Source organism: Propithecus coquereli, unplaced genomic scaffold (assembly GCF_000956105.1).
Source record: "Propithecus coquereli isolate 6110/MARCELLA unplaced genomic scaffold, Pcoq_1.0 Scaffold27, whole genome shotgun sequence".
Lineage (NCBI taxonomy): Eukaryota > Metazoa > Chordata > Mammalia > Primates > Indriidae > Propithecus > Propithecus coquereli.
The window spans coordinates 13,383,451-13,407,782 of NW_012148285.1; the positions used below are offsets into that span (position 1 = coordinate 13,383,451).

A 24,332-nucleotide genomic window follows, 5' to 3' on the forward strand; every position below is an offset into this window, starting at 1 on the left:
AAAGGGCGCATGGCTCTCTCACCTGAGGGATGGGACACACACACACACTTGCAGCAATGGGCCCTGTACGTAGAAGGTGACCAAGGATGCTCTCTGCCCCTCCGATTCATTTCCCGTTGACTAGGTTACCTGGGGCAACCGGGTGCACAGGTGGCACCACAGCAGAACAGACATCAGACAGATCTAGGTACCACTCCTGCCTCTGCTTTCACAGGCTGTGAGGGGTGGGGCTGGCTCACCCTCCCTGAATGCCAGTTTCCTTATCTGTAAGAAGAACCCCACAACACCTGTCCCTAAAATCTCCTGAATCAGCTGCAAAAGTGTGATGGATGATGCTTCTCGAAGTGCTCTGCAAAGTGTTTAGTAAGCACTGTTCACCCAGGCGATGACCGACCCGACCATCAACCCCTTCTCACACAGCGAGCGATGAGCTCCCTCCCTCATCCCTGCCATCCCCAATCCTCGTCCATGCTTTGTTTATCTCCACTGCACTTTTCACTTTCTCATGTAATATACATGGTATTTATTTAGTCTTTTCTTTATTTCTACTTACTAGATGTAAGCTGCAAGGTGGCAGAGGCTTTTGTCTATTTTTGTTCACCACTATATCCCGAGTACCTAGAACAGTGCCCAGTATACAGTTGGTGCTCAGTAAGTACTGGCTAAATGAATAAAGGGAAGGACAACAGACACACTTGTTGGGCAGTCAGGAAGCTGTGACATTAGTTAACCAGGTATCAGATGCTTACAGCATACATCTGACAGACAAAGGAACTGAATCTCAGAAAGGTTAAGTAATTTCTTCAAAGTCGCACAGCTAGAAGTCTTATTAGACTTCAATCCAGATCTGGCTGAATCTAATGCAAGCTCTTAATTACTCTGCCATTCTTTGCTGTCTTCAGAATAGGCTACCTGAAGCCAAACATGGAATCATTTGCGTTCAGTTTTACTTCCTCTGTTCTCAGAAATGGGCAGTTGATCTTCCTGAGATTTTTCTCTATTGGCACAATATGGGACAAAGTCATAGCTAAATACGATTCTATTAGGAAGTTCCAAGAACAAAATCTGCTCAGCGGAGCATCGAAGTAAATCAGATGGAGCGGGGAAGGGGTCCCGATTCTCCCCTATGGGAGAAGAGGTCAGGTAAGAAAGTATCTATGGTCTTTGTTAAAGGCAGACTACGAGGAGGTTTCTCAGTTCAGTTAATTCTCTGGCTAAATCTTAGCATGGTCATTAAGTGTGGAATTATTCCAGAACTGTGTTGTCCCATAGTGAGTTCTAGAAGGAAGAACTCCATTCCTTTGATTTTACAGGACATTCGAGCAAAAAGGAATCTTAGCAATCAGCTAATATAAATAATTCTACCAGTGAAACAACAACAACAACTGAGACTCAGAGAGCATGAACGACCCATCCGAAGTCACAGAACCTACAAAGAAAACTCTCCTTCTTCTATCTTCCTGTCTAGTGATCTGTCACCAAATCCAGATTATTCCTTCAGCATAAGCGTAGCCCGAGCATTTTAGTTAAAAAGTCAAGTCGTGGAATAAAGCATAAAACCCGCAATGTATGAAACCAGCCAGCTACATGAACAGGCTCACATGCTACAACTGTACGATGCAGAGGACAGATTTTGAGCCCTGGGGACAGACTGCTTGGTCCAAGTCCCGTGTCTGCTACTAACCTTAGGCAACCCCGATCATGTGGTGCTGCAGCTTCTCATGCGGAAAATGGTGATCGGAGTAACACCTCACAGAGTTGGTGTGAAGGTTTAAATGAGATTGCATACAGAGAGGGCTTGGCACAGTGCTTAGCACACAGTAAGTGCTCCATAAATGCTCATCAAGACGCTTTACATCTTTCCCTCGTCAAGATGGAAATTTTGCATTTCTAACTCTCTTCTTGTCTCTTCTGGGATTTGGTAGACAGGTATAAGGGACACCTCTACGGCTAAGGAGAAATCCTTATGTCTTGAAAAGCAAGGACATTTCAGCACCAAGGACAGAAATCCAAAGCCCCCACACGAGCCCCATCTCCTGCAATCATTTCAGTTGTGCCGGGCTGGAGACAGCTGTCACGCCTCTACCCTGTAGTAGCTGGAAGAGCAAGAGGGCTTGGGGCATTCACTCATTTTGCAACTCTAGAGAACACCTTCGATATTCCAGGCCCTGGTCTATGTGCTGAGAATATGATTCTAAATAATACGGACATCATGCCTACCCTCTCTTCTAGGAGGAGAGATAAGAAACATAAATACTATCAGCTACCATTTATTGAGCACATACTACACTCTAGGCCCTGTTCTACACACTAAATATATAGTCTCTTATTTAGTCTTCACTACAACCCCAAGAAGGCTCATGTTACAAATGAAGGACTAGAGACACAGAGAAGTTAAGTAATTTTCCCAAGACCACACAGCTGGTTAGTGGTGAAGGTGGGATTCAAGCCTTAGAAGTTCTGCATTCCACACGCTAGCCATGAGACTCTAATGCTGCTCTGATAAAGAAGTAAGTAGACATAAAAAAATACAAAATACAACTATATAATTACATACCATGATGTGTGCTATATAGGAAAATATCTGGGTGCAATAACAGAAAACAAAGAGATAGGGACTTAATAAGTGGCGACTGCTGGGGAAGGCTTTGTGGAGGAGGTGGCACTCAAGCTCGATGAGAAGGATGAGAAGGAATTAGTCCTCTGCAGAGCTGTGGGAGGAGCTTTATGAGTGAGAGAAATTGCTTGTGCGAGGGCCCGTGTGGCTGAAATGAGGGAGTGCCAGGAAGCTCGGCTTTGCCGCCTCATTTCAGAGCGGCAGACTCTGATCTGATTGGCGGGGGGACATGCCCTCTGTAAGCACACACGGCCGGGATGTGGAGGGAAGCTCTGTGGTGAGCACCCTCAGGGCGTCAGTGCAGTGCAGTGGTCAAGAACCCAGACTCCGGAGCCACCCCGCCTGGGTTCAGGTCTGTGTCCCCAGTTATGAGCTGTGTGTTGTTTGATCTCTTGCCTCAGTGTCCACATCTGGAAAATGGGTATAATAACGGCTGTACTTATATCATGGGGATGCTGTGAGAACTGAGAGTTGGTATCTGTAAGGCATTTAAGACAGTTTGTGGCACACGGTCTTCCACGTGTGACTATCGTGACTGCCCTGTGTGGAGAAAGGCGGTGTGGGTTTGACATTTGAGGAGGGAAGAGAAAGAAACCCAAGTGGAAATGCAGATTCGTGGTCCTGAATCCTGGGGCCTGGGGTCCCCAGGATTGGTGGCCCGCATTCTTCACAGAGCTTGGGATCCCAAATCAACCTGTACCTCCAAGTTGTCCCGAGGTCTGTTGAGGGATAATACGTTTTGCACATTTCACATATTTTTAGCAATGCCGTTTACTGCCTTTTGTTCTGATTATAAAAGTAATGCGTGTCCTTCGGAGAAGGTTCAGAACATAACGAAAACGCAAAGAGGAAATTAAAAATCACATTCTACTTCTCAGATACGACACTGTGAACATATTTTCCCCTAGTCTTTTGTCTAACTTCTTTGTGTATTGTTTTAAAGAAAGTTCGGTTCTGTGGATGACCCAGAACACCTGTAGAGGCCCAGGGAGAGCGTGCGTGTGCGGTCCTGTGTGGGTGTCTGCACATCAGGCTGTATTTTGACGTGGCTGCCGTAATTGGATTAAATAAAGTGAACATGCAAACAGTGATAAACGCACCGGCTGGGTTTCAGGAAAGCAAAAGGGAAATGCAATCTGCTTTCCCTATTGGAGATGAGATATTAATTATCTCCTCACAACAATCATGGCGCTACAAGTCAGCCAGGAAGAGAGCTCTTCTCTCAATAAGCAAGTTGGCACCAAAGGAACCCCTGAAAGCAGATTTGCCTGGAGGAGGTTCCTGGCCAGGCTCTCAATGGATTTGCCAACTTTTGGTTACACATTTGCTTGTTTATACAGCAAGGGAAGTTTGGGCCTGAAGATTAGTTCAGTGTCAGAGAAGGGAAGCTGGTGAGGCTGCTCAGACGCCATCCTAGCATGCAACAGGGAGTGCTGCCTCTGGCAGGCAGGGTCCAGACCTGGGAGGAGAAAGGAACTTCTTGGTGCCACTTCCGATCTGAGGCTAAAACTCGTCCTAGCATCCTACCTGCCCAGCCTTCTTACATTTGACATGCTAGTTGTTTCTCTCGGCGTTGTTGCAAGTGTCTGTGAACTGTTATTGATTTGTATGTCATCTTCCAGATTCTTCTCCTTCCTTCTTCATCACCATCACCATCATTACCACTACCACCATCACCACCATCATCATCATCAACTTAATAGGCATAGCTAACTGTTCCAAGAGCGTATCCACATATTAACTTATTTAATTCTTGCAACAATTCTACAAGGTTGGTATTATTATCATCATTCCCATTTTGCAGGTGAGAAAACTGATACACAGGTAACTGATGTACATTGCCCAAGGTCACACGCTCAGCGAGTGTTAGAGCTGGCGAGTGAGTCCCGAGAGCCTGATTCCTAACTGCTCTGCTGTTTGCTTTGTGTAGCGTCTACATCCGAGCCCCCTTAGTATTTCTCTCTAAGTCAACTTTAAATAGCTTCCACGGTTTTCTTTGAACTTAACCTTATCTTAAGCATAATATCCATTAAATCATGGTTAGATGGGCTAATCATATACATTTTTGTTGATACACGTAAGATCGATACCTAACTTTCACAGTATGCCTGTTTATGAAGGAATCTCACACAGTGGTCACTGGTGGATCATGAACACACGTTGGGAAATGCTGACTCTAGGAAGTAGGGGAGGGACCTGTCCCCCACCCGTATAAAAAGTAATTCTGCCTAAAGTCGGCAGGGTTTTGCTATACATCCCCAAAACTTAAAACTGCAGGTCATCTCAAATGCAGTCACTAATCATGGGGTGATAAAAGAACACAGGCCTTGAAGTCAGACCCAACCAGGTTCGAATCCCAGCTCTGCCGTTCACTAGGTGTGAGGCCCTGAGCAGTTAAGGCAACTCTCCAAACCCCAGTGGGATCTTTCTGAAGTGGGGTAACGCTGCCAAATGGAGTTGGAATGAGATAATGCACTGCCAAGTGCCTAGCTCGGTGCCTTCCCCTGGTCAGTGGGGATGATCAATCCCCCAATCCCATGATCCTGACCTGGAATTTATAAAGATGAGGAAACGGGGGCATGGCCAAAGTCATGTGCTCAAGTCCCGCTGCGACGTGGCAGAGCTGGCATTTGGACCCAGGTGGCTGGATGCCAGCATCCTTGCTTTTGCCCTCCACCATACCACACCCCAGGGCTAAACACTGGGGCCCTGCTGACCTTGACCGAGGTAGAGACATTAGATCAACCAAGGCAGGAAAAGTCCGAGAGGAACCCCAACTCTAGCTGAGGGAGTAGATTTTTCCTTTCCATCTCCCTGGAAGGGGGCTGTTCCCACCCACTGAGACCTCAGCAGGCTGCGGAGACTTGAAAAACTTCTCTGATGCTCCCTGAGTGGAGGCCAGGAACTCCTGGGGATGTTTCCAAAGACTAGATTATTCAGGTCGAGGGTAAAGGTGAGGGCGCCTGCTTCTATGGGCCCTGCTGAGGTTGTCTGAGAAAATGACAATTGTGCTGCGTGTCTTTCCATACATCTAGTCACTTTATTCTTGGAGGGAAGCAAGGAGAAACAAGGGATGGGACTCTCGCCTTCATTCAATTACAGGAACAGTCAGGACCAATTTGGCAGCTATTAAAATACTAGTTTGCCTTTACGTCATCTCTTCGCAGCGGGGGCTGGAATTCAGAATTGGCTGCTAAAGGCTGGACATGAAGATGGGTCAACGTTGCCATTAGGAATCAGGTGGAGTTAAAAACTGAGGCCCCCTGCGGCCTGTTTTGTGTCTCACTGTTTGCTTTGTCCCTCCCCAACTTTCTGTCTTTTAGGATCCCCGCCTCTGTGCCCTCCTCTTTTGCAAGGGCTGTCTGGGAGCGTGGACGAGCAGAATGGGAAGGGCCTCTGCAGGCATCTCGTTCAACACCTTTGCTTTTCAAACGGAAAAAATGAAGCCCAGAGAAGCAGGGTGGCCGCCTCAAAATCACCCAGCGAGCTGGAGGAAAGCGGGACTAGAGGACGGAGAGGCTTCCTCATGCAGGAATGAGGAGCTGGACTCCGTGGACCTGCCCACCTGGGCTTCAGTCCTAGCCCCGCCCTAGCGGTGTGAGCTTCATTAAGCAAGTTACGCCACCTCTCCGAGTCTCGGTCTTTTTCTTCTGTAAAATGAGGGCACTGCACTGCCAATGGTCACCCCCTGGAGACGGGGAATTAAACCAACACACAGGGAAATAGAACTAATATGTAGTCTTGGTTTGACATTGCTTGAGTTGCCTGATGCAGCCATACCTGAAGTTAGTGCCAATATTTTAGTTACCTGATCCAATAATTTTCTATACTCTTAAGGTAGTTTGAGCTGGGTTTCCGTCATTTCCCACCGAAAGAGTTCTTTCTAACACACCACCAGGGAGGACCCTGAGCCAAGCCATGCCCAGCTCTGCTCACCTGAGAGAGACGACAGATGATGGGCTGTAGCTGGCTCGTTCACGCAGCAGGTGAGGCCTCAGCTAACGAAGAGGGGAGAGTGGCAGAGGATGCCACATTGGCTCATTTTACTATTAAATTAACACTAAATTACTGCCCTTACTTCATGTAAATGAGAGAATCCCAGCTGGGGACTCGTGTATGAGTGTTAGAACTTGTGAGCTATTCTGTCCAGAGAACTTTGGGTTTCAGGGTTTTGGAGGCAGGTTCAAGCAACCTCTCCTTGGCCTCACCCTTTACCCCGTCCTGTGCCATCGGGTACCACTGTCAACTACTGATGCACGTCGATCATACAGGATGCATGCACACACCTAGAGGCATGGTGCAGGCTCATACACCATCTATTTCTTTCTCCTATCAGCAACATTTTAGTTCTATGCTAATCATAACGATGACATCCTCCTCCTCGTCATAAGCATTTACTATATCAAATGCTTTATATGTAGCATCTCATTTAATCCTCCCAATGAGCCCATGAGTGCAACTCTACTAATATTTCCATTGTACAGGTCAGGGAACTGGCTCAGAGGGGTTAAGTCACCTGTCCAGGGCAACACAGCTAGGACATAATAGATCAGAATTCCAACCCAGGAGGTATAATCTCAAAGCCCATATGCAGCTCCTAGCACAGTGCTTGGGAAATCGTGCACAGAGAATAAATACTGAGTAGGATGAAAGGAGGATACTGGGGTGGATGTAATTCAGAGACGCAAGTTCATACGCTTAGAATGGGCTCCTTCCTCATGATACAAGTTTGTTTCCACAAATCATATATTAGAGGCTCCCTGGAGAAGAAGAGCTTTCATTCTCTACCCCTGGGTAGGGAACACCAACATCTGGGCTGCTTCTGATAGCCAACCACCCCTCCCTCCATGGAATCATGCCTGGCCCCACCTTGTCCCTATGGCTATGGGGCCAGAAAGACCTGGGTTCAAATTCTACCACTTATTAGCTGTGTGATCTTTGGAAAAATCATGTAGGCCTCTAAAACCTTCTCTTCTTTTCATGACAATGATGGTAAGTCTTAAGTGGCTGTAAGAACAGGATTAGATCGTATATGGGGTGGCCAGTGGAGTAATTGGCACTTAGTAGGAGCACAACGCACAGTGGCTTTAATTCTTCCTTATCTACCCAGCCAGGCCTCTCTATGCTTTGTGGCCTGAACATGCTGTACTAATCTGTGCTGATTTAAAGAGCATCTTCAAGTCCTGGGGCTCCTTTTAAATGTAAAGAAGGCAGGCTGTGAGAAGGGCAGGAACGATCTATAAACAATCAGCTGAACGAAATCAAAGTGACAATTTAGGAAAATGATCCAACACAAGGATGCTGGGGTTATTTCTTGAGAGCTCAGGAAATGGAGCTTAGGCCTTGCTTTTGTGCCTCCCCTGCAATGGATAACTTGGTAAACTGAGTCACAGAGACAGGCAAAACACCTCCACCCGCAGTGGTGGAGAAGATCCAAAGCAGAGATTGCAAACGGAGACGCTGCTGGGGGCCGGGTCAGGAAGGAAAAGAAGTGAGGGCCACGGCGACCTAAGATCCAGGAAGTAACTGCCATGAGAAAACTCACGCATGGAGTTAACAGACCTTCAGATTTTTTAAGACTAGCTAGAAATCCGGATTTTTCATGGGAAATATTGCTGTTTTTAAATGGGGTTATTAATTTTCATATGAAGCACCTGGATTAAAACAAAACAAAACACCATGATGGCCAAATAAAGCACATTAACAAGCTAACGTGAGCCCATGCGCTGCCAGGTTATGCTCTGAGTTCCAGGCTAGAAAAACGTCCCAGGTCGACAGAGTGATCCTAGGCTGGTTTTTAATGGTGTCGCATGTTGGGATGGTGACGTCTACAGGGGGCGCTCAAGACCGTGTTCCTTCTAGCTGACCTCTGGCCATGGAGAGCTGGGTTCTAGCTCAACACTGGATTGCAGAGATGCTATTAATATTTTTTGACATTGCTCATTTTAAATGAAAGGGGTGTAATAGATCCAGACTGGGGGTCTGGGTACCCTTAATACCTGCTCACGTGTTGGGCAGTGGAGGAGACACAGGCCTGGGAGTCAGGACCCCTGGGTTCAACTCCACACTGGCATGAGACTCTTCCACTAGAAAGTAAATTCCATGAGGGGTCAGGACTTTGTCTTGTTCACTGCCAGAACAGTGACCAGCACAAGCTCAGCACTTGCTAAATATTTGTTGAATGTCTGGCGGACTGAGTGAATGATCTGGGGACATCACTTAAACCGTGGGCCTCAGTCTTCCCACCAATAAAATGGGAATTAACAGTGGCTGCCCTATGCAAAGGGCTGCTACTGTGAGATAGTGGACTCATGAAAGTCCTTGGGAAAAAAAAGAAGATGAAAAGGGCTGCGACACTATGAGAAACACATAGGATTATCCTGCCCTTGGCTGACAGGACAGACTGCTCCAGATTCTACACGCAAACGGCCAAGGCCGCCCGTGTCATGCCTTTCTCCCATCTTCAACTTCTTTCTGGTGGCACCAAACCAGCCTAGAAAAAAGTCCCCAAGTCATCACTCAGATTTTCATTTCCACTTTGCACAGGGCGAGGGGGATGCTGTGCTACCTTGCGTTGTCCCGGCCGTGTGACTTCAAGAAATTCATGTCTCGGTATCGGGAGAGAAATGCCACCAGCTGGTCATTTGTCCTGTAGAAACAAACGGAGAAGAAAATCAGGGCCCTCCATGGAGACTTTGAGTCGTGCTTCCCTGTGTCACAGAAAGCAGGTGTCAGTCTTTGCGCTGCTCTGCCTGAATCGCCTTCCCTGATCACCAGCACGCAGGCTGACAAGGCATCCTCTTCATGCGTCACCGTCACCGAGCCCGCCGCACTGCATTAGAATAGGCTGTGCATTTCTCTCCTGGATACTCCACTATACTGGGAACTGTCTGAGGACAAGCATAGCATCTTACTTACTTTGGACTCCCCAGTGCCCAGCACTGGGGCTTGGCAAAGTCAGTCATCAGCGTGCAGCCCGGTGCCAAATACACAGCAACCTCAGGCCCTTTGCACTTGCTATACCTGGGAAATTTTTGCCCTGTGTCTTCCCATTACTGGTTTGCTCTCGTCATTCAGGTCTCCTTTCACATGTCACCTCTTCGGAGAGGTCTCTTCTGGCCACTCAACCTAAAGTAGCACCTGCCTCCTCACGGTGATCACATAATTCCTGTTTACTTCATTATTGTGTCACCATCTGAAAGTGCTGAGCTTGCCTATAGAATGTAAGCTCCATGAGGACAGAACTGGGTCAGATCTGTTCATCACTGGCACACAGCAGGAGCCATATTAATGTTTGCTGAACGAATAAATGAATGAATCAAAGCGAGTCGAGTCTGAACTGACTCCTTCACATGGACTTGGAGGGACGACGGCACCCGTGAATGAGTGAATGCCCAGTCCTCGATATCCACTGGGCTACTGACTGAGAGAGATTTCAAAAATATGAAGCGCAATACGAACCAATGACACCGTTCCCGGCATTGTTATCCCAAATTTATCGCCATCAATCTCGGCACTAGCAGTGTAGTCACAGCTAATCAGCTTGTGCACACAGCTGTGACAGTATTTTAAAAGGCAGTCACACGGGTCTCCATCTGCCAGAAATGCAGTCGCCTCTTCCACTGGATAAACCCAAACAGGTAAACGGTGCTGATGTGACAGCTCCTTCATCACCAGGCTTCTCTGCCCAGGGATTTTTGCTTAGAAGGAAAGGGTTAAGCACTGTTTCGAGTTGGGAAAAACAATGATGGCAGTGGAAAGGAAAAACGTCTCTGGAATACAAGGGAGGGTGGATTTTGAGAAGCAGGATGGTGCCTTAGAAAGCCGTATCTGGGCTCTAGAAGCAGAAAGCTCCGTGACTAAGGTAGCTGTGTGTTCAAGGGATGAGTCACTTAACCTCTCTGAACTCACCTGAGCTGAGAATGAAACATGTCCAGCACCTAGTAGGCCCACTGTGCATGTATACTGAATAGAGAACTCTGTGGGTTTAAAGGCACACAGTAGGTGCACAATCAATGCATGATGCCCTGTTCTTTCTGCCTCCCCGCTATCTGGTGCAGGCTGTCCCCACCCTGCACCCCTCCTCCATTTCCCTGCGACTCTGCAGTCTCGCCACTCCGAGCCCCTGCGCTCTTATTGGATGGCTCGTGTTGACCAACTCATGCTTCCAGCGGAGGGGGCACGCGGCAGTGAAGAGACGCTGCGGTCAAAATGAGCATTGCTGCTGTCCCAGCCTATTACTGAAATAAACACCGATTCAAAGCCAGCCGTGCTGGCGGTGGCAGGCACCACAAAATCCCAGCGTGTCTGCAGTGAGGTAGACCCGGCACGCACACACAGGAAGCTGAGCCCTGCTGATGTGCACGGGGTGAACCCCAGGGACGTTCACTAAAGGGTAACCCGTGTCTGTGCAGTGGTGCACCTCCTGCGTGGACAAACGCCACTGTGCATGCCCAGGTAGCGCGCACTGATCCTCGGCCCGAGGTACCTGTAGCTTGGGCGGAGGGGCCCCTTTAAGTCGCTGGGAGAGGTGGCAACTAAATCAGCCTATAAAAAAAATTAAAGCAACGTCTCTTTCCCGACCATAAAGAGGCCCGTTCCATCTCTGCGTCTTAACAGCTCTTATTTACCAAGCCCCTCGCCACTTTCTGCGACAGTTCATTATTGTGTCCTGATGAATAAGGGACAAGTTAACCTCTGAATGGGTCCCTGGCAGTAGGAATAATAAATAGACCCTCTCAGGCGGCCTTAGTGGGAGGATTGAAGGGGCCGGGCTGGGGCTCCGGGGCCCCCTCTCGAGAAGCCTCGGGCCTCCCAGGGTCAGCGGCTGCAGCGCCATTTGGCAACCCCAGAGAGCGCTTTTCAGGGCTGTGAGCTGGGGCCATTTTCACATTTACCGCTTCGCCGAGTCCCCATCTGACGGGGATGAATAGGCATTTAGCAAATTTACTTAGCGATGCTTCCACATGAAATCGTCTCAAAAGATGACATCTTGGGGGAGGGAGGGTGGACAGGGAGGGGGCTGAGGTTTCCAGGCCCGGAGCTCGTGGGTAAAGCCGCCTTTCAAAGCCAAGCGCTGTCTGCGTGCTTGGCGAGGGATCTTGCTAGATTGTCTGGATGGGTGGGGCGAGGGGCCCCCTGCCTGCCCCCTCTCCCTGGGCGCCCCGGGCCCCTCACTCTTCCCTCAGAGTAAAATGCCTGCTCTGAATGCTAAAGCCTCTCTCCCGCCCTTCTCCAAAGGGAGATGGAATTCGGCTGGGGACCAAGTTTTCCTATTGTTGCTTTCAGACGCCTGTCGATAATTGCCTACATAATATTTAGTTCTCTCCAGATAATTAACAGCTTGCGATCTGTTGACATTTTGCCCCATTCCAGTTTCTCTCTCTCTCTCTGCCTCCCCCCCAATCACACACATTTCTCACTCTCCCTTTCTGGAGGAGACATTTGCCAAATGGCTCTCACAGTTCATCACTTGTGTCTGTCTCTTCATCAATTTCCTTCTACCTTTTGCTGCAATGATTAGAAATCACGTCTCTCAGTCTACGCGGCTCCTCTCCTTCCTGATGGTAACTGGGGCCCGCTCGCTGCTGCAACTATTGAAGCCACTGGGAAATCTTTGCGGAAACATGCAAGTAACAAATGAATAAATAAATGTTAAAATAAACTTATTGGGAACCATAAGGGAATTCCGGTTGAAATGAATAAATAAATAATAAAGTAAGCTCCCAAACCACCACCATTTATCAAATGTGCACCATTCCCTAGGCCCTGGGGCAGACTTTTGTCACATTTTATTGCATTTGATATTCACGAAGACGCTATAAAATGCGAGTTTCATTCCCATTTTACAGATGGGTACCTGAGACTTAGAGAAATCACCTATTTAGGAAACCAGGATTGAAATCTGCTTTCAAATGTCATAGTTCGTGTTTTCCACTACTAGACTGCTTCTACAAATGACAGCAAATGAACGAGTGAATGGGTGAATGAATGAATTCCATCCCAGCTGCAGGAGAAAAAATACGGGTGCTCTAATGTCTCTCTCCTCCCAGCCTGGTCTGCGGACCAGCAGCCTCGGCCCTCAGCCCACTGCTATTGGAAATGCCGAATCTCAGACTCCCCCCAAGACCTAGTGAGTTAAAATTTGCCTTTAAGTAAGGTCCCCGGGTGATGCGTGTGCCCTTTAAAGTTTAGGAAGCACTGCTCTGAGTACTAGTATCTTTCCATCTTTATCTGCTCCCCATGGTTTCTTCCAGAAAGCCCAGATTCTGAGCAAGTTACTTTCATCTCAATAAGCCTTCGGTATTGAGAGTATTAAATAAAAATAAGGCACGTAAAACCTGTGCTGGAGCCCTTGGCATACAGTAAGCCCTTGATAAATGTCAGTTATTTAATAGTATTATTATTGCCATCTTGAACACTGGAAGCTTAAGACATGTTGACCCGGGGAAAACAGTATGAAGACTCAACCTGATTTGAACTTGGAAGGCTTTCTGCTCATGAGACCTATGGAATGTTCTGCAGAGCATGGTTTGGGAGATGTCTCACAGAAGCGACTTCTCCAAGGTCCCTTCCCAGCTGGTGTCAGAGTTGGAAACTGGCTTCCAGGGGGCCACAGACTCCACTGTGTGTGGCTTATATATAGGATAGCTCTGGGCATGAAGGTACACAGGGGGGGCACAGCTCTCAGGCCCCCAGGAGCCAGGTTGTGTGGAGAAGCAACTCCAGGGACACAGAGTCCCAGCCAAGCGAGGCCTGTCTGCTGGTGGCATGTGACAAGGGTGGGGGCCTGCTCAGCCTCCACTAGGAAGGAGCCCAACACAGAGCCAACTGCTCTTCTCTGGGTCCCTGCTACCCACCCAGCATGCTTATGCCCCGGGACGCCTCGCCAGGGTAGGATGCTGAAAGGGAGCCTGCCGGAGGTGCTCACAGCCCAACGGTGAGGCCCAAGTTATACACAGGATTTTGTGAATGTCGAGATTCAGGGTTTCAAACCCCTGATGCTACCAGGCATGTGCAGAGCCCAGAAGGCACCAGATCTAGTCCCTCTGGACTGCAACAGACCAGCCATTGTGGCACACACATGCCTATCAGGGCTGGGGCGTGGGGGGCTGCGGAATCGGGCAAGCTGAGGATGATGAGGGCTGAGGCACCTCCAGTCTGAGCTCAGAATAGACTACATCAGTGTTTCCCCAACTTCTTCCTCTAGAGTATCCATCATCTTACAGTATTTCATACGGATGCTTAACTTAAATACCACTTAGCTTCATCCCAAGCAACGATATTCATGATAGTTGATGTACTATTGTTTTTTCAATTTTTTTATTGTGGTAAAATACACACAACATAAAATTTACCATCTTAACCATTTTTAAGTGCACGGCTCAGTGGCGTCACGTGCAATCACACTGCTGTGCAACCATCACTGCTGTCCATCTCCAGAACTCTTTTCATCTGAAATTCTACACCCATTAAACAATAACTCTCCTCTCCTTTCCTTCTCAGCCCCTGGCAACCACCATTCCACTTTGTGTCTCTATGATTTGGACTAGTCCAGTCACTCCATGTAAGTGGAATCGTACAGTATTTGCCTTTTTGTGACTGGCTTATTTAACTAGCACGATGTCCTCAAGGTTCATCCACGTTGTAGCGTATGTCAGAATTTCCTTCCTTTTTAAGGATGAATAATATTCCATTCTGATGTATCACTTTCCTGTTCTTTTTTTCCCTGTTACACATGAAAAACAATAACGACCACTTGTCTGTATACCTCCTACATCAACTCGGCTACCAGAGCACACGGAGACGGGTCAACTGTCCTAGTTTGCCCTGGACTAAGGGCATTCCTAGGACACAGAACTTTTCGTTTTAAAATTGGACAGTCCTGAGCAAATGAAGACAAGTTGGTGATCCCAGGCCCATCCCAGGTATGTGCCACCACAGCAGAAGCTGCACACTCCACAGGAGTAGAAAGTTCATCCTTCCAGGATGAGCTCAACTGTACAGACAAACACCATGGTGTTGGCGGGGCCAACTGTAACTCTTTCCTATCCTTTAAAGATCATTATCATGAAAGCTTAGATCACAGCAAGATAAAAGTTTAAATATGAGCAACAGCAACAACAACATCTAACACTCGAGTGGCTAGTATGTGGTGTCAGCCATTAACCCACTTAGTCCTATGGCAATCCTAGGAGGTAGATGCTATTATCTTTACATCCATTTTCTTATTACATAAATGGGAACATATAAATACATGGATATTTTTGGGGGGCCCGGGCACAGTGGCTCAATCCACTGTAATCCCAGCACTTTGGGAGGCTGAGGCTGGAGGATTGCTTGAGGTCGGGAGTTCAAGATCAGCCTGAGCAAGAATGAGACTCTGTCTCTACAAAAAATAGAAAAATTTAGCCAGGTATGGTGGCTTTTGCCTGTAGTCCCAGCTACTCAGGAGACTGAGGCAGAAAGATTGCATGAGCCCAGGAGTTTGAGGTTGTAGTGAGCTATGATTGTGCCACTGCCCTCATGCCCGGGCAACGAAGTGAGACCCTGTCTCCTAAATAAATAAATAAATAAAAGATACATACACACGTACGTGGCTTTTTACGTCATGATCTATATCCTGCTCTTCTCACTAATCAGTATATACAGGCAGCCTTCGTTCTTCTAAAGGCTGCACGGAATTCTACGGGATGGGCACAGCCAACCCCTGTGGACGTTTACGGTGCCTCCATTTTCTCCCTCTTACAGGTACTGCTCCCGTGAACACCCCTGCATATTTATCTGTCCACACAGGTAGGAGTATGACAGGTTTCTGTAGTATCACATTCCTGGACGTGGAACTGTTCACTCAAAGGGCACTTTAAAGTCTCTCTTTGCTTCCAGAAAGCAAAATGGAATGAGGCTTCCCCTCAAGTCGAAAGCATGGCCGGGACTCACACCAGAGCACAGGGGCCAAGCTGAGGGGCTGCCAGGGGCGTGGGGAGGGAGAAGGAAACTGCAAAGGTGATGGAGTAGGGGCCATCCTGCAGAGTAGGTGGGACCAACCACCAGCAGGACCCCGGGGCACAAAGGAGCTTTACACGGAGGTGGAAATGACCTTGTGTCAAGCAGCAGGTGGGAGTGGGGCGGAACTATCCCCTCCTGTGCCTGGGGCAGCTGTTCCAGCCTTTCTGCTTGCTAACAGCACCAGGATTTTCCACCTGGACAATGGGGCAGTACCTTGGACAGTACTCAGGGACCGGCTACAGCCATGGGAAGAGCAGGCACTGGGTCTAATTCCACTCTGGTCCTCCAGGATCTGACACATAGTAGGTGCTTGACAAATATTCACTGCCGTGCTTAGCATGTGCCCAAGTGGAACAGTGGCAGGCAAGGCTCCTCTCTGCAGCTGCTGTGCCTAGCACAGCACCTGCCCCATGGGAAGGGCTCAGTCTGTGCTTATTTGAAGGACAACAGACTCCTTGAAGCCAGGGAGCGCCATCATTCGCTTCTGTATCCGTGCCTCTGTCCATGCCGTTCCCTCTGCCAGCGATGCTCTTCCCTATGTCTTTGCCCAGTGAACTACAGGAGATTTGGGGCAACGAACCCCAGGGTTGGGGTGCTCATGAGAAAATACTTAATAAGAACAATTGCAGAAGAGTTTCCCTTCATTGCTTACCAAGTGTTAGGCGTTCATCCTCCCTTGATCTCACAATAACCCTGCCAAGCAGGCACTCATTTCTCTGCGAAATGAACCAGGACGGGAAGAGCGTCAATGCTCGTCCAGCGTCTCATGAGCCGTGGAGGGGAGATGCGAACCCCAGCACCCCAGGGCCAGAGCCTGAGCTCCTTCCAATCCTGCCTTTTCGTGGTGAATAAGCTTCAGGAACGCAATTTGTTTCTTTAGACAAAGAGACAGGAAACAAACAGGAAACCGCAGCCACCCTCTGAGGCTTCCTCCTTCTTTTCGAGGGGACTGTTGCTGAGCACAAGGTGCACGCTGGGAGCTGATGAGGTCACACCTCTGCCCAGGGTGCGCGGCTTCCTCCTGTTCTTACCCACGCTCTGAGCCGCAGCACGGGCCTCCCTCCCGCCGCTCCCATCTTGTGGGGATTCAGACCCGTCTTTCCTCGTGGCTTACTGGGTGGGGGTACTGGAGACACGGCCGCTGCTCTCTCCCTGACGATCCAGGTGGCTTATGCATGGCCCTTACTGACGTCTTCCTGCCTGCTAGAAAATTCAGAGAAGTCCAGGATTGCAGAACGATAGCAAAGAGAGAGCAAGTTCAGGGGTCTCGAAGAAGAGGCAAGAGCAAAAGAACTGGAAATAAGGCGAATCCTGGATTCGAAGGTAGTCAAAGCCCACAGAGGGACTCATTTTTGCTAAGATAGAGGGTGAAATGTATAGAAAATGCTAGATACCATATTTCTTTCTGGACCCCACAGGCACAATTCCAGCTACCATGGGCACCTGAGGACAGGTGGACTGGATAAAGGCTGCCCCCACCTCCAGACTCCTCTCTCACCCTTCCTGCAGGAAGCAGCTGAGGGGTCTGACCACGTCACCTCTTCCACTTACTACCTTCAATGGCTCTCCACCATCTGCAGGACAATGTCCTCACTCCTTAGCAAGGCACACAAGGTTGTTCACGATCTGGCACTGCTTACTCAATCTTCGGAATCATTTGGCATTTGCTAGGTGTCCTGTGCTCTTCTAAGACTTTGCAAGCAGGTGTTTGCAGTAATTTCTAGCTGATCTTTGCCACTTTCTTGCTGTTCGACTTTGAGCACGTTCCTCAAGCTTGCTGAGCCTTAGTTTTCTAATCTGTCAAATGGGAATAACAATGGTCTCTGAGTTGCCCGTGTGTTGTGGGTCTGGCACACACAGTGCCTGGCCCATAGCAGGTGCTCAGCGCCCAGAGGCCACGTATGCTCTGCTGGGAGATGTGATTTTCACTTCTTTGACAGGTCAGGCCCTGTGCTAAACACCTGGAACAGCAGCAGATGAGACAGTTGTGGTCCCTGTCCTCAAGTAGCACACAGCACAGTGGGGGAAGTAGGCAAGTAGGTAGGTACTTGTGATGTTCAGTGAGACAACAGGCAAACTAAAGCGCAGGAATTCTGGGGAGGCATGCACAAAGCACTCTGGGGACAACAGGGGACAGTGCCTCCTTCTACAAAGGCAGGCAGCACCTGCAGAGCCACCTGGATGATAAAACCCCGTCACTTTTAATTGGATTTACCTTTTCGTTACTGACACGGACAATGCAGCAGTCACGCACGCTCACTGCATTTGAAGGGGCTGGCAAGCCATTTCTCAGAGCCTCAATGCTTTCACACACATTTGTAAGAAACACATTTTTCATTTTAAACATACATAAGCCATTCTAAGAGGCAGTTTATCTGACGTTCCATCAATGAGAACTCTTAACTTGTCAGCCCTTCCTCCAGATGGCTGTAATCGAAAGGTAACTGACAACAATCAGCGCCCAGAGGCCATGTAGGATCTCACACTGCCACTGGAATCATGAATGAACAGCGAAATTGCCATCCAGCCTGGGATGTGTGTGTGTGCACGCACACGTGTGTGTATGTGAAGTCTACTTAATTGTATTTTAATTCTCTGAAATCTGGTTGTCCTCATATGCCACGCGACATCTCAAATGTGCAGAACATTTGGTTAACCAAATTCTGCATTCCCATATGACAATTGATTACAGCCGGTTATTTGAGTTGGTCTTTGGGGGACCAGGGGTGGTCCTCTTTGGAGGACGTTAAAAGATTAAATCTTAAAAGTCAATGTGATTTAAGTGGGAAAGCCAAAACTTGGCTACAATGAAAGCTGTTTTCAGAGAGGTCTTTGCAGTAATTTCTCTCTCACCTTTGCCACTTTCTTGCTGTTTGATTTTGAGCAAGTTCCTCAAGCTTGCTGAGCCTTAGTTTTCTAATCTGTCAAATGGGAGTAGCAATGGTCTCTGAGCTGCTGTGTGTGGTGGGTCTGGCACACACAGTGTCCGGCGCATAGCAGGTGCTCAGTAACCGGAGGCCCCTGAAAAGAAGTTCCTACATTCTCCGCCAGGATTGCGGAAGGAAAGGCATGCCCACCCCTTGCTGATCCTCTACACTAAGCTGTGACATTTCAAATCCTACACACCCGTGTTTTAGCACAAACGTAAGTCACATATGTTCGAGTCCCTTGACTGTAAGCTATGGTGGAACATACCAGGTTCCATCCGCCTTGTGCCTGTTTCTCTGTGGCCCTGTGCCCACTTCAGAGTGGCCCAGAGACACTGCCCAGCACTGTGTGCTGCATTCCAGAATGAGGACTTTTGTGCATACCATCCCTTATGCCAGAAACACCCTTCCTTCATCTCGCCTGGACAACTCCTGCTTGTCTTTGCAAACACGGCTCGGTGTCGGTTCCACCGGGAAGGGGTGGAGTATAAAGGACCGACACTAAATTGTATGGATAAGCTCAACTTTCTCTCTGTGTTCATGGCTGAGAACAGACATCTTTTTCACTATTCATACCTCACCGGATTTGTTCAAATAATGGCCATGACCTATAGTAATAACTTATCCATTTCAGTTTCACCACACAGGTGTTCCTAATGCACTGACATTAATGTACTGGAATTTGGAGTGGTTAGAATAATGCGGACCTGAGATCAGACAGAGGTGGGTTCAAGTCCCAGCTCCACCATTTACTGACCGGTGTGGTCTTGGGCAGGTTATTTCAGCTATTCGATGCTCGATTTCTTCATTTATAAAATTGGGGATGATAATGATACCTATCTCCTTGAGTTGCTTGAAGATTTAATGAAATGAGAGGGAATTATCTGTTTGCAACTGAAACAATCTTAGCTGACACAGAAACTGGTTCTAGAAGTGGGGGCAATGAATGGTGGGCAGGTGAGAACGAGAGAGCTCCACTACAGGTTGGGTAACATGCCCACAAAACACTAGAATGTCAGCTGTGATTTTTGTTGTTGCTGCTGTCATCACCTACTTCTCCAAGACTAGCGTCTGTCCTGTGCTAGGAGTAGGATATCGCAAGGATCTCTAACTCCCAGAATTTTGGAGGCCGGTCAGTTCGGAGTTTAGTCCTGGGTTGAGATTGAGCTCGGAGGACAGCGGACTCTGTCACCAATCACCTCATCCTCCCTGGGCAGCCTGCCAGGTTCATTAGCCTGTCTGTACTGGATCAAGGTCAAAATACACCGCAACCCAGACAGGGCGTCACACGCACCTGCATGGAAAAGCAAACACTGCAGCCTTGTGACAGAGAGAGATTCCGGAGGATGAGTATATTTTGCATTCAGTGTATTCTTTTTCCAAGGTTGTTTGTTTATCTCTGAGGGTTGATGAGAAATTTAAAAAAGACTTTTTAAAAAGATTGTTTGAACAGAGGACACAGGCCTTAAGGTAGTAATCTGACTTGCTGGGGGCAGAAAATGTCAGAAAGGTATTGAAAGAGATGTTATCATACAGGGCAGCAGTTTTCACACGTGTCTGGAGGACCCCAGGTTATGCCGGGCGGCTGGGGCCTCAGGACAGCTCCACTGAGTCGACTTCACACCTGATTTCCCCACTGGGGTCTTGGGTGAAATTTCAACTGAGTAAAAACGACTCAGTAGCCTAAAAGTAAAAGTTCAAACATCATTAAAGAAAATAGGCAATTTAGATTCCAATTCTTTTTTCGGGGAGAGAAGAATATGGCATCTGACTCTATAGCAGGATCGAGCTCTGCCCTCACTAACTGTCCAGTCTGGGGCAGATGACAATTTCTCTGAGCCGCACTGCTGCTCTCTGAACAGGAATCACAGCAGGACATGCCTTGTAGGGTTGTTCCAAGGATAGAAGGAATGATTTTGGTTAAGCTGTAAGCATGGGTGCTTGGTATACAACAAACACTTAATAAGTATTAGCTGTGTTCCTATTGGGGCTGTAAATTAAAATTCCTTTCTTCTTCCCTCCTCCTTTCCCTCCCTCCCTGCCTTCTTCCTTCTTTCCTGCCTGCCTGCTCAATCTCTGGAATTACTTGAAGTGTTCTAAATGTTCTGTGCTCTTTCTTAACTCTAAGACTTCGCAAGACCTGTTTGCTCTGTTGGAAAATATGATTTCCCACTTCTTCAACAGGTCAGGCCCTGACCTGAGCATTTCCTATGTGCCAAAGACTGTGCTGATTTCTGACTGGAAACATAAATTCTGCTTTATCAACCATGGGCATAGCTTTGAGTTGGGTGGGCACATTTTCATGGGGACATTTAAGCCCTGGTTTTACTTGACCATACATGAGCTCACACGTCTTGCTTCCTAGGTGAAAGTTGTTCATTTACAGGTGTTTCTGTCCCTTCCCAGAGAGGTATTTACTCACAGACAATACCGTAGTCCTCCTGGCACCTCTGGTGTCCCTATGGTGAGTGATACAGTGTTTTACTAACCAAAAAAAAAAATCATTAACAAATGTCATCTGGGACCATACCAAAGACCTGCTCACATAAACTATGCCGGGAAGATGCCAGTACAAATTCACCGATCATTGATGAATTATTTTCAGTGCCAGGTCTCTGAGTGCTTAAATGACTACATTGTAAAACAATACTGGAAATTGTAAAACAGGATGTGTGGTTGATGAAGACGAGGCTCATGTCTATTTTGTTCGCACTACTCTATCCTCAATTCATTAATTCACCAAATATTTATGTTATGGGTCAGGTACTGTGTGAGATGCTGGAGAAGCAGCGATGATTGAGGCCAAGTCCCTGTGAGAATGGAGCTCTGGTGTCCCTGGACATCCACTGTATGGCCTGGATTAGTTTGTCTCCTGTGCATCAAGAACAGCACCAGTCACGTACCATCCTTGCAAGAATCAAGGACACAGTCACTCTGTTATGCTCATTCTTGTGTTCTGTGGTTCAGATGAGGAACCCCCATGAAGCAAGGCTTGGTGAGCACGATGTCTGGCACATAATAGTTGTTCAATGCACACAGGGACAAATGTTGGATGAAATCCCCGAGGCTGTGACAGGTTCCTGAAATGGAATTTCCAAACTGACGTAGAATCCCTTTCACACTAAGGCAGATATATGGGCAGATCCAGCTGAGATGAGTTCAACTGAGCGACACCCTGATGTGCCACTGTCTGCAGAGACACTGCTCTGCCCCAGGTGACCTGGCTCAAAGCCTGCCTCTACTGCTTCCTTGCTGTGCCACCCTGCAGGTCACTTTATCCCCCTGAGTCGCGGTTTCCTTGTCTGAACTGGGCAAAGATTTGATGAGGTCATGTGCATGAAAGGCTTCACCTAGTGCCTGGCTTGTGGTAATTGTGTGACTATTTGATAGCTCTTGTTACAGGCTTGTTTCTGAGAGAGGGAGAAGGATGCCAGTATCCCTGGGCACACTGCGCCGCAATGTATAGTCACCAGGGGCTTCCCCAGGGAAGCTGTGGTCCTTGGGATGTCGTCGGGCCCAAGAGCTTGAGAACAAACTCGAGACCAGCCTCTCCATGGCTGGTTCCCTTGTTGGCTCTCCAAAGGTTGGCCGAAAATAGAATTTCATCTATAGAAGATGGAATCCCTCTCTTTTCCTACTTTATCTTCTTACTACTTCTTCCCTTTCTCTTTTAAGTAGCTGAACCATACACATTAAAAAGTCATCACAATACCCCAAAGAATCAAAAATAAGTGTTCAAACAAAACTTGGACATGGTATTCCTGGCAGCAGCATTCACAATAGCCCAAAAGGTGGAAAGTATCCAAATGGCCATCAATGGATGTGGTTTAGCCGCACAATGAAATATTATTTAGCCATAAAAGGAATGAAATACGAATATATCCAACAACAGGATGAACCCTGAAAACACTACGCTAAGTGAAAGATGCCAGACGCAAAATACCACGCATTGTATGAAATGTCACCAAATCTATAGAAACAGAAAGCAGATTTCTTGTTTTCAGGGGTTGGGGGTGGGGTGTAATGGGGAGTACTATTTAATGGGTACAGGTTTCCCTTCTGGGGGGACAAAAACATCCGGAACTAAACAGTGATGATTGTCGCACAACACTGTGAATGTACTAAACGTCACTAATGGTACATTTTATGTTATGTGTATCAGACCACAATAAAAATATACCAGCTAAACCCCAACTTTCAAACTGAAAAAAGAGTCATCTCAACAGCTACAATAATAACCATGCTTGGTCTGTAATACATATTTTATATACACTCTCCACTCAATTCTCACAACCACCTTAAAATAGGCAACAGTATTAGCTCCGTTTTACGACGGAGCAAAGTGAACTTCTCAAAGCTTGGGCAACTTGTCTCGTAATGATGATGATGATGACAGTAACTATTGAGTATGTAAGTTACTTGTTCCAGGCACTGGAACACGAGGCACATACTGACTCATTTTGTCTTCCCAAGAACCTCATGAAATAGCTGTTATTATTATCACCCATTGCACACAGGGAGAACAGAGAGGTTAAATACCGTGTCCCAGGTCAGACAGTTCACCTGTAAGAGAAGCAGGGATTTGCACCCAGGCCATCTGACCTCAGAGTGCAGGTGCGTCACCACCAGGCTTGGTCCTGGAACCTGGAGGGAACGTGCAGTCCCTGCCTCCCCATCCTCCCCCCAGAGGCTGGGAACAGATTAGGTATCTGCCACACGGCATTGCGGGATTGCGTGGGGTTCACACCCTCTCCCAGGCGGCGAGGAAGCCAGCACGCAGCCAGACGGGTGTGGTGTGTGAACATCCCTCTGGCCCGCGGGCTCCCAGACACAGCTTCTCACACTCGCGCAGGCGCCTCCGGTTGAGTGGAGAAGCAGCTGAGCCGACTTTAGGATTTACGGGCACCCACCACGGCCCACTGTGCTTTTGAAACAGACTCTCCAGCTCTTTGGAATGTTTTCCATTTTCATGGTGGCGAAATCTGAAAATGCCGCTGGCTGAAAGCAATAAATAAAGACAGAACCCCTCCACTGGTCCTCAATCCAGGAATAAGCCCAGAGATGCTTTTAATAATTGTGCAACTCAAAAAATGCAATAAAGTATCAGTGATTCTTCTGCCACTTAGGAACAAAAACCAACAGTCACAGCAGCCACCGTGGTGTCAGCCATAGGGGAAAGGCGCGGACCTCTCATTTGCTGCTTCATTCCTTACTTCAGGAAGAACCTCCTGAGCTCCTACTGTGTGCCAGGCACGAAAGACACATGGTAAGCAAAACAGATGTCTCTGCACATCCAGAACTGTCAACCTATTGGGTTTGTCACTTTGGGTCACCAGCATTGTCATCATTTATTAAGCACTTTCTCTGGGCCAGGCAAAGTGCTTCCCATTTCGCAGCTTAATCCCAATAGCAAAGGTGAGGGAGGTCACTGTAATGGTTTCCATTGTACAGATGAGAAAACTGAGGCACAGAGAGGTTGGGCAACTTGCCTGAGGTCATGTGTTCAGTAAACAGGACAGCTAGAACTTGAACTCAGATGCTGCTGACTCCCCACATGCACACGTTTAAACCCCTTGCTACACTGTTGCAATGGCCTGGGTCCTGGACAATTTCTGCCACACAGAGAGTGGAATGAGGGTTTGTGGGTCCAGTTTCAGCTCCAGCTTACGGTGTCTCTCCAGGAAACTCAGGGGCACGGAGCCTAAGAATACTGCATGCTGCAGAAAGGCCCAACACTGAGGGAAAATAACAGCAATGAAACAACAGGGGGCATTTAGCCC

General features: G+C 47.9%; 1 protein-coding gene across 1 annotated transcript in view; it reads right to left on the minus strand.

The window, feature by feature from the left end:
- Nucleotides 1–24,332, minus strand: part of XYLT1 (xylosyltransferase I) — a 137,498-nt gene that overhangs the window by 39,372 nt on the left and 73,794 nt on the right. Inside the window, exon 5 of the mRNA XM_012647555.1 lies at nt 9,186–9,266. Coding sequence (XP_012503009.1) covers nt 9,186–9,266 — 81 coding nt within the window. The remainder of the gene's footprint in view (nt 1–9,185; nt 9,267–24,332) is intronic.